The sequence below is a fragment of the Panulirus ornatus genome, chromosome 5 (genome assembly GCF_036320965.1).
Source record: "Panulirus ornatus isolate Po-2019 chromosome 5, ASM3632096v1, whole genome shotgun sequence".
Taxonomy (NCBI): Eukaryota; Metazoa; Arthropoda; class Malacostraca; order Decapoda; family Palinuridae; genus Panulirus; species Panulirus ornatus.
The window spans coordinates 38,255,173-38,265,241 of NC_092228.1; the positions used below are offsets into that span (position 1 = coordinate 38,255,173).

The window sequence follows — 10,069 nt, forward strand, 5'->3', positions numbered from 1 at the left end:
TACATCAAAACGTTACACCGATTTCCTGTCACTTTCAGATGGTAAATTGTTGATGTTTATTATAAGCGACAATATCTAGTAAAGTACGGATATTTAATCATTTAGTGAAGGAAGTATGGTTATGCATTGCCGTTATTGAACTTGGTAATATTCCAGACTTTTAGTGATCCTATGACTAATAGGAAGTCTTTGTATTGTATTGCAAGTTGAGTGAGACACTAATTTTCTGAACATGTTCAAATAGTCATAAATTGTTCATTAAAAGAAAATTCCTTAAGTCTTCCTTGCTAAAGTTCTGTTTTAGGGGCACCACCACAATGGCTATCTAAATTGAAAGTAAAACATGTGAATTGATTCCGTATACTTAGTGCATTTGATCTGGGGAGCATGAACAGTAACAATTCTTGTTGGAAGTGCTAAGTGGGATATGCTGATCAAGGAGAAGAACGTTGAAGACTGAAATGATAGCATGGAAGTGCTAGCGGGGGGGGGGGGGGGGGGTAATGCTGATCAAGGAAGAAAACGTTAAAGTCTATGGAACAGTAACACAAATAAATGCGACAGATGAAAATCTTACAACCTCACCAAGGAACCCACTTTTATTCAGTAGTACTATGATTAGAAGTTACACAGCACAGTATTGACCTTTTTTCTGCCTTTTTTTCCAGGAAAAATTGAAGGCTTTTGTCCTTTTTCTATTAAGTGGATCTCTATTTTGGTACCAGATGTTTTGCTTTCGTCTTCACTTTCTCTCTTAGTTCTTTACATTACCTTACTGCACGTAGAACTAGGGTCCTGTACACTACTGCAAGTAGATCCAAGAAGCTGTACAATACTTTAAGCACAACCAGGGTCCTGTACATTACTGCAAGTAGAACCAGGGCGCTGTACACTACTGCAAGTAGAACAAGATGCTGTCCACTGCTGAAAGTAGAACCAAGGCCCTGTTTACTGCTGCAAATTAAACTAGGTCGTTGTTTACTACTGCAAGTTAAATCAATGTACTGTACACTGCTGCATGTTGAACCAATTAGCTGTACACTGCTACAGATTGAACCAGTGCACTGTTCACTGCTGTAAGTTGAACCAGCACAGTGTACAGTGTTCGCTGAATCAGCAAGCTGTACACTGCTGCAAGTTGGACCAGTGCACTGTACACAATAGCAAGTTTGACCAGTGCACTGTTCACTGTAGCAAGTTGAACAAATGTACTGTACACCGTAGCAAGTTGGACCAGTGCACTGTACACTGTAGCGGGTTGGACCAATGCACTGTTCAGTGTAGCAAGTTGGACCAGTGCACTGTTCACTGTAGCAAATTGGACCAGTGCACTGTAGCAAATTGGACCAGTGCACTATAGCAAGTTGGACCAGTGCACTCTTCACTGTAGCAAGTTGGACCAATGTACTGTACACCGTAGCAAGTTGGACAAATGCACTGTTCACTGTAGCGAGTTGGACCAGTGCACTGTTCAATGTAGCAAGTTGGACCAGTGCTCTGTTCTCTGCATCAGGTTGCATTCACTTAACGGATTTTTCTGGCGCGATGATGTTTGGGGGTAGCGTGGGCGTGGTGGTTGGGGGCAGCGTGGGCGTGGTGATTGGAGGCAGCGTAGGCGTGACGATTGGAGGCAGCGTAGGCGTGGTTTAGTCAAAACCTCCGGCATTGGGATGAGACTCTTGGCAGCAGACGCCATTGGTTATGGATAAATCCAGTACAAGGCAGGGCTGGTGAAGGTAGAGTCAGGTGTTATTTGACTGGCAGACTCATACTTCCTCATAATGTAAATTTGCCTCATACTAACCCCACACCATACACACTGAGACAGTCTATCACAGTAAGTTGGCCTCATACTAACCCCACACCACACACACTGAAACAGTCTATCACAGTAAGTTGACCTCATACTAACCCTACATATACCCACTGAGACAGTCTATCACAGGAAGTTGGCCTCGTACTAACCCCACACTATACACACTGAGACAGTATCACAGTAAGTTGGCCTCATACTAACCCCACACTATACACACTGAGAAAGTATCAAAGTAAGTTGGCCTCATACTAACCCCACACTATACACACTGAGACAGTCTATCACAGTAATTTGGCCTCGTACTAATACCAAACTGAGGCAGAAAGATGATGGAGGCTTGGGTGCCATGTTGTGACCAGCAGAGTGAGGTATCAGGTTGTCACTAGGAGGAGGGTGGAGTACCAGGTATTGAACAGGAGGATGGAGTACCAGGTGTTGAACAAGGGGGCGAGGGCACCAGGTGCTGAGCAGGGGGGCTAGGATACCAGGTGTTGAGCACGAGGATGGGGTACCAGATGTTGAGCAGGAAGGAGGGGGTACCAGATGTTGAGCAGATGGGTGGGGTACCAGGTGTTGAGCAGGGGGGTGGGGTATCAGGAGGGTGGATGCTAGTACTGGAATATTACTAACCAGGAGGATGGATACTGGTACTGGAATGTTACTAACCAGGAGGATGGATACTGGTACTGGAATGTTACTAACCAGGAGGATGGATACTGGTACTGGAATGTTACTAATCAGGAGAATGGATACTGGTACTGGAATGTTACTAACCAGGAGGATGGATACTGGTACTGGAATGTTACTAACCAGGAGAATGGATACTGGTACTGGAATGTTACTAACCAGGAGTGGGACAGTTGGAGCGTCGGGCCACACGGCCATCAGTTGGGTGTTATCTCTGATGATGAAGCCAGTGTAAGGGTTACACTGGCTCTGCTGTACACAGTAGGTACCTGCGCTGCACGACCCGGATCTCATGGCCATACCCATCATACCCATCCCCCCCATCATGGGAATGGGTCTGCGGCTGGCAGGACTAACCAGACCTATGGGGCTGCTGACAGGAAGCTGTACGTTGGCCTGGTCAGGTGTCACAGGTCTTGCCTGTTGGGCTGGCTGTGTGGGGACCTGACCGGGGGTGTCAGGTTTGTCCTGGCTGAAGCTGGTAGGTTGCGGTCTGGGTCCAGGGATGGGCACCCTGTCCGTTTCGCCTGGTGACTGAAAACTTGTCGAACCTTGAGGGTAGGATGGTTTTTGAGTAGGTCCAACGACGATCCCAGACTGAGTTGTTTGTGGGCTTGTGCCTGGCTGGGGTTGTGGGAGTGGAATCGTTTCAGGATTGTTTTTAGTGCCGATTGGAGGTTGTGAGTTGGAGGTGGGTGCAGGGAGTGGGAGTATACCTTTAGAGTGAGGTGGCTGAGGGTTGGGAGGGCTCTGTTGGTGTTGGCCTGAAGTTGGCAGGATGGAAGGTACACCACAACACAACATGTCGCCGCCACAACTGGTGTACGAGGCCGCAACCTGCCACAGAAAAAGAATTAGAAGATGATGGTTGGTGAAGGGCATTGGTGCACCTGTATAATGTATCTAGCAAAGATCCTAGTTAGCATCTTGTGTCTGCCTAATTACTCTTTCTCAATGGTAACATAGTGTAAATGTCAATAATGGTGAAATCCAAAGATATGGTAAAGTAAAGGTTTGCTATTGAACAACACACTTCACTGATACTAATGGCGTATCACCGCTAAACGTGATAATAAGACTCATCAGTAATGATACTTTATCCTCAGCAATATGCATCTACTCGTGAGTATTAGTAAGATTGGACAGGAGCACATACACTGGTTCTCGATTGTAAGTTATGTCAATGTAGTTTACTAGTAGTAAATCACTTCAAACATACCAAAAATTTATTGTCCATTACTTTATAAATGATTATTGTGCTTGATTAATCACAAGTATGATGTGCGCTTCGCTAACTTATATGGGTCGGGGTGTGTGGTGTGATGACTGACCGGGGGCGGGATGTGGGTTCGCTGACTTATCTGGGTGGTTTTGTGACTGACCAAGAGCGACATATCTGGGATGCTGACTTGCTTCAGGTGGGATATGCAGTATACCGATTTATCTGGGGCGGGATGTGCGGTGTCCTGACTGACGTGGGCAGCATTTGCAGTGTAATGAATGACTTAGGTGGGATATGAAGTGTACTGACAGACCTGGGACGGGATGTGCGGGTTGGTGACTGACGTGGGACGGGATTTGTGGGTTGATGACTGACCTGAGGTGGGATGTCCTTCAGCAACTTGTTGATGACGCCCGTACCATCTGTAATAACGTAACCCTCTCGACACAGCTGCCACTGGACACACACGAAGCCGGCCGGACAGATACCCATGGGTGGCACCAGCACATTATGAGTGGTGGGTGGCTGAGGCTGGTGGTGGGTTGCGGCAGGGGATTGTTGATGTGGTGTTCCTGGCTGTGGAGGAGGGCAGGTACCGCCAGGACATTGGGTATGGTGGTTAGCGGGGAGCCGGAAAGGATTGTTCTCTCCCTCCCACCAGTACTTACCAGTAGATGATGGAGAAGGCTCAGGTCTACTACACCTGCACTCACCATCACACCTGTCGTTACCGCTGCAGGGAGGTGTTTGTGTGGTAGCCACCTGAGCGTGGGAGGACTGGCAGCCACTACCGCAGCTGCCAGAGCCTGGACAGCCTCCCTCACTACCGCAGGAACTGGGTATGAAGGGGTTGTTAACAGGCGGCGGCGGACCGTAAGCCGCCGCCACCGCCGCCATCATCACCAGCGTCAGCATCTGTACCTGCAGACCAGACACCTGTTACTGGTACTACACCTGCACCTCTGTCATCATGCTGGACAAGGTTCAACCGTTACACTACACCTGAAGCATGTTGTACAAGCTTCAACCATCACGCCTTACCTCACCACTCGCTGCAACGTCACAGGACCTCCTATGTCACCACATCTGCTGCAGTGTCACACCACACCTGCGTCACGCTACTCCTGGTACAACCGTCACACCGCACCTGCGTCACAGTACCCCTGCTTCAACTGATATACTACACCTGCTGCAACATCACCACACTTGTGTCTCGCTACCCCTGCTACAGTGTCACAGAACAGCTGTGTCACTCTACCCCCTGCTAAAACCTTCACACTACATGTGATACAATGCCACACCACACTTCTGTCACGCTATTGCTGCCACAACCGTCACACCAAACCCAGTTTTAGCAAGAGAGATTTCATTGGATACACCAAGAAGCCCAGACAACCTTCACACAAGAAGTTCCCGTACGCCAAACTCAATAACAACCCTTTCCATCAAGATGGAAAAATGGAATGAGTAACGGTGGTTGTAACTCCACTGGCAGATGTAAAGTCTCCGGGTCTCTGATTGTTGTTCCTTTTCCTTTACTTCAGAACAACATAATATGGCAGGATCATAACTGTACTGCAGAGTGATGTACTTGTGAGGTGATCATAACTGTACTGCAGAGTGATGTACTTGTGAGGTGATCATAACTGTACTGCAGAGTGATGTACTTGTGAGGTGATCATAACTGTACTGCAGAGTGATGTACTTGTGAGGTGATCATAACTGTATTGCAGAGTGATGTACTTGTGAGGTGATCATAACTGTACTGCAGAGTGATGTACTTGTGAGGTGATCATAACTGTACTGCAGAGTGATGTACTTGTGAGGTGATCATAACTGTACTGCAGAGTGATGTACTTGTGAGGGGATCATAACTGTATTGCAGAGTGATGTACTTGTGAGGTGATCATAACTGTATTGCAGAGTGATGTACTTGTGAGGTGATCATAACTGTACTGCAGAGTGATGTACTTGTGAGGTGATCATAACTGTACTGCAGAGTGATGTACTTGTGAGGGGATCATAACTGTATTGCAGAGTGATGTACTTGTGAGGTGATCATAACTGTACTGCAGAGTGATGTACTTGTGAGGTGATCATAACTGTACTGCAGAGTGATGTACTTGTGAGGTGATCATAACTGTACTGCAGAGTGATGTACTTGTGAGGGGATCATAACTGTATTGCAGAGTGATGTACTTGTGAGGTGATCATAACTGTATTGCAGAGTGATGTACTTGTGAGGTGATCATAACTGTACTGCAGAGTGATGTACTTGTGAGGTGATCATAACTGTATTGCAGAGTGATGTACTTGTGAGGTGATCATAACTGTACTGCAGAGTGATGTACTTGTGAGGTGATCATAACTGTACTGCAGAGTGATGTACTTGTGAGGTGATCATAACTGTACTGCAGAGTGATGTACTTGTGAGGTGATCATAACTGTACTGCAGAGTGATGTACTTGTGAGGTGATCATAACTGTACTGCAGAGTGATGTACTTGTGAGGTGATCATAACTGTACTGCAGAGTGATGTACTTGTGAGGTGATCATAACTGTACTGCAGAGTGATGTACTTGTGAGGTGATCATAACTGTACTGCAGAGTGATGTACTTGTGAGGTGATCATAACTGTACTGCAGAGTGATGTACTTGTGAGGTGATCATAACTGTACTGCAGAGTGATGTACTTGTGAGGTGATCATAACTGTACTGCAGAGTGATGTACTTGTGAGGTGATCATAACTGTACTGCAGAGTGATGTACTTGTGAGGTGATCATAACTGTATTGCAGAGTGATGTACTTGTGAGGTGATCATAACTGTACTGCAGAGTGATGTACTTGTGAGGTGATCATAACTGTACTGCAGAGTGATGTACTTGTGAGGTGATCATAACTGTATTGCAGAGTGATGTACTTGTGAGGTGATCATAACTGTATTGCAGAGTGATGTACTTGTGAGGTGATCATAACTGTACTGCAGAGTGATGTACTTGTGAGGTGATCATAACTGTATTGCAGAGTGATGTACTTGTGAGGTGATCATAACTGTATTGCAGAGTGATGTACTTGTGAGGTGATCATAACTGTACTGCAGAGTGATGTACTTGTGAGGTGATCATAACTGTACTGCAGAGTGATGTACTTGTGAGGTGATCATAACTGTACTGCAGAGTGATGTACTTGTGAGGTGATCATAACTGTACTGCAGAGTGATGTACTTGTGAGGTGATCATAACTGTACTGCAGAGTGATGTACTTGTGAGGTGATCATAACTGTACTGCAGAGTGATGTACTTGTGAGGTGATCATAACTGTACTGCAGAGTGATGTACTTGTGAGGTGATCATAACTGTATTGCAGAGTGATGTACTTGTGAGGTGATCATAACTGTACTGCAGAGTGATGTATACTGCAGAGTGATGTACTTGTGAGGTGATCATAACTGTACTGCAGAGTGATGTACTTGTGAGGTGATCATAACTGTACTGCAGAGTGATGTACTTGTGAGGTGATCATAACTGTACTGCAGAGTGATGTACTTGTGAGGTGATCATAACTGTACTGCAGAGTGATGTACTTGTGAGGTGATCATAACTGTATTGCAGAGTGATGTACTTGTGAGGTGATCATAACTGTACTGCAGAGTGATGTACTTGTGAGGTGTCATAACTTTACTGCAGAGTGATGTACTTGTGAGGGGATCATAACTGTATTGCAGAGTGATGTACTTGTGAGGTGATCATAACTGTATTGCAGAGTGATGTACTTGTGAGGTGATCATAACTGTATTGCAGAGTGATGTACTTGTGAGGTGATCATAACTGTATTGCAGGGTGATGTACTTGTGAGGTGATCATAACTGTACTGCAGGGTGATGTACTTGTGAGGTGATCATAACTGTACTGCAGAGTGATGTACTTGTGAGGTGATCATAACTGTACTGCAGAGTGATGTACTTGTGAGGTGATCATAACTGTATTGCAGGGTGATGTACTTGTGAGGTGATCATAACTGTATTGCAGGGTGATGTACTTGTGAGGTGATCATAACTGTACTGCAGGGTGATGTACTTGTGAGGTGAACTGTAATGATGACAGTTGGCTCTCCAGCTGGTAATCATTCTACGTCCTTTGCCACTGTTGAAAATGACTTTGGTTTCGGTGTTTTGGAACATTATGGTTTATGTAATTATGACTAAGATAATTACATGGAACAAATATGTTTGGTAATATCTCCTGTAGTAATGAATTCAGTCCTAGAAGGAGCTGGATACTGATATTGAAGGATCAAGTCTAGGATGATTCTTTAGGTGCTTGTCAGGCAGGTGGCGCAGGGTTCCTAGGAAAGGATTTAATGGGAAGGAAATCATGGAGGAGCATGGAAGCAAACGAACGAGGAAAAGTTACAGCTCAGTACAGGTGAAACAAAAATCTTGTTTACACATGCGACGCACAGTATATAGTACAAATTTAACAAAACATGGATCAGACTCTCTTAATATCCTCACAAAGGATTCACCTAAATTATCGGTCACTTGAAGAAAGATGGAGTAATGAATCACGTTACTTTACAAAATCATTTGAGATGGAAAACACACATTAACATGTGGTAGGAAGGTACGCAACCCTTCACCCTCAGTAACCCAAGACGCACGTTGAGGTCACCAGGTTGTCCCACCTGTTAAACTTAACGGGAGAAAGAATGCACTTTGCTTGCCCACCAGTCAACGATGATAACGTATTATGATAACCCTGGCTACCAGCACTTCCTCTCCTAATGTATTTTGTCATAGAGTTCATGACGCAGTCTGTACCATCCGCAGAGTTCATGACGCAGTCTGTATCTTCCGCAGAGTTCATGACGCAGTCTGTATCATCCGCAGAGTTCATGACGCAGTCTGTACCATCCGCAGAGTTCATGACGCAGTCTGTACCATCCTCAGAGTTCATGACGCAGTCTGTACCATCCTCAGAGTTCATGACGCAGTCTGTACCATCCTTAGAGTTCATGACGCAGTCTTCACCACTTTCTATGGATCATGTGGAGATCATTTACAGCGGCGCGTGTACGTCATCAACACAAGTACATCTCTACAGCAAGTGCACATTATCAGTATCACTTGTACATCATGTGCAGCGCGCGTAGATCACAGCATTATATCATCAATATCATGTGGCCTTCATCAGCAGTACACACGTTTTCATCATGTACAGCAAGAACACGTCACCATTATTACCTGTACATCATCTACAGCACTTGTACATCATCAGTATCACGTTTATATAATTAATATCACATGTACATCATATACAATACGTGCACATCATATGCACAACACTTACATCATCAGTATCACATATGCATCATCTACAGCACTTGTACATAATCATATGTACATCATCTGTAGCATTTGTACATAATCATATGTACATCATCTGCAGCATTTGTACATAATCTTATGCACATCATCTGCAGCACTTGTACATCAAGAGCATACTTTCATCATGTGCAGCACATGTACTTCATCTACTGCACGTACACATCAATATATTTTGTCAAGTAAAGTGAACAACAAAACATTTGTGTAGAAAAAGATTAAAGAAAGATAACATATTATGTACTGACGTATTTCAAGCGTTTGCGAGAGGCAGAACTTACCCCAAACGAATCCCTTGCCACGGAATGTCTGCCCCTGCCGGATCCCAGGTACCAGGTGTCTGCCCCTGCCGGATCCCAGGTACCAGGTGTCTGCCCCTGCCGGATCCCAGGTACCAGGTGTCTGCCCCTGCCGGATCCCAGGTACCAGGTGTCTGCCCCTGCCGGATCCCAGGTACCGCGTGTCTGCCCCTGCCGGATCCCAGGTACCGCGTGTCTGCCCCTGCCGTATTCCAGGTACCACAACAACTGGCAGTGTGAGCGCGGTGCCTCCTTTATATAACCTTCCCGTCCGTACCTTCATCCGGTTAACCAGTCTCATATGATTTTCTGGTCGTAATTATTCAACTCTCGTTTTGGCTGTAGTTTCTTATAAATGTTGTGCGTCATTGGTCAAAATCCTTATTTGCTACAAATTTTGTAACATAGTAACTGATGATTACTATAAAAATATAAATGGTCAAATGAAATTAATGATTTAAAACCCTGAAAAGGTTTCAAGTCCTTAACACTAGCCTAGGGTACAACAGCCATGCTACACTAGCCCAGGGTACCACAGCCATGCTACACTAGCCCAGGTTACCCAGCCATGCTACACTAGCCCAGGGCACCCCCAGCCATGCTACACTAACCAAGGATACCCCAGCCATGCTACACTAGCTCAGGGTACCACAGCCATGCT

At 45.4% G+C, this 10,069-nt stretch overlaps 1 protein-coding gene across 1 annotated transcript; it reads right to left on the reverse strand.

The window, feature by feature from the left end:
- Nucleotides 1–584: 584 nt before the first annotated feature.
- LOC139748663 (uncharacterized) lies at nucleotides 585–9,633 on the reverse strand. The gene is made up of 4 exons (XM_071661922.1): nucleotides 9,391–9,633; nucleotides 4,101–4,646; nucleotides 2,663–3,340; nucleotides 585–1,727 (listed from the first exon to the last, which is right to left on the reverse strand). Exons 2-4 carry the CDS (start codon nucleotides 4,638–4,640, stop codon nucleotides 1,647–1,649), a joined length of 1,299 nt encoding a protein of 432 aa, XP_071518023.1. The 5' UTR covers nucleotides 4,641–4,646; nucleotides 9,391–9,633; the 3' UTR covers nucleotides 585–1,646.
- Between the last annotated feature and the right edge of the window lie 436 nt (nucleotides 9,634–10,069).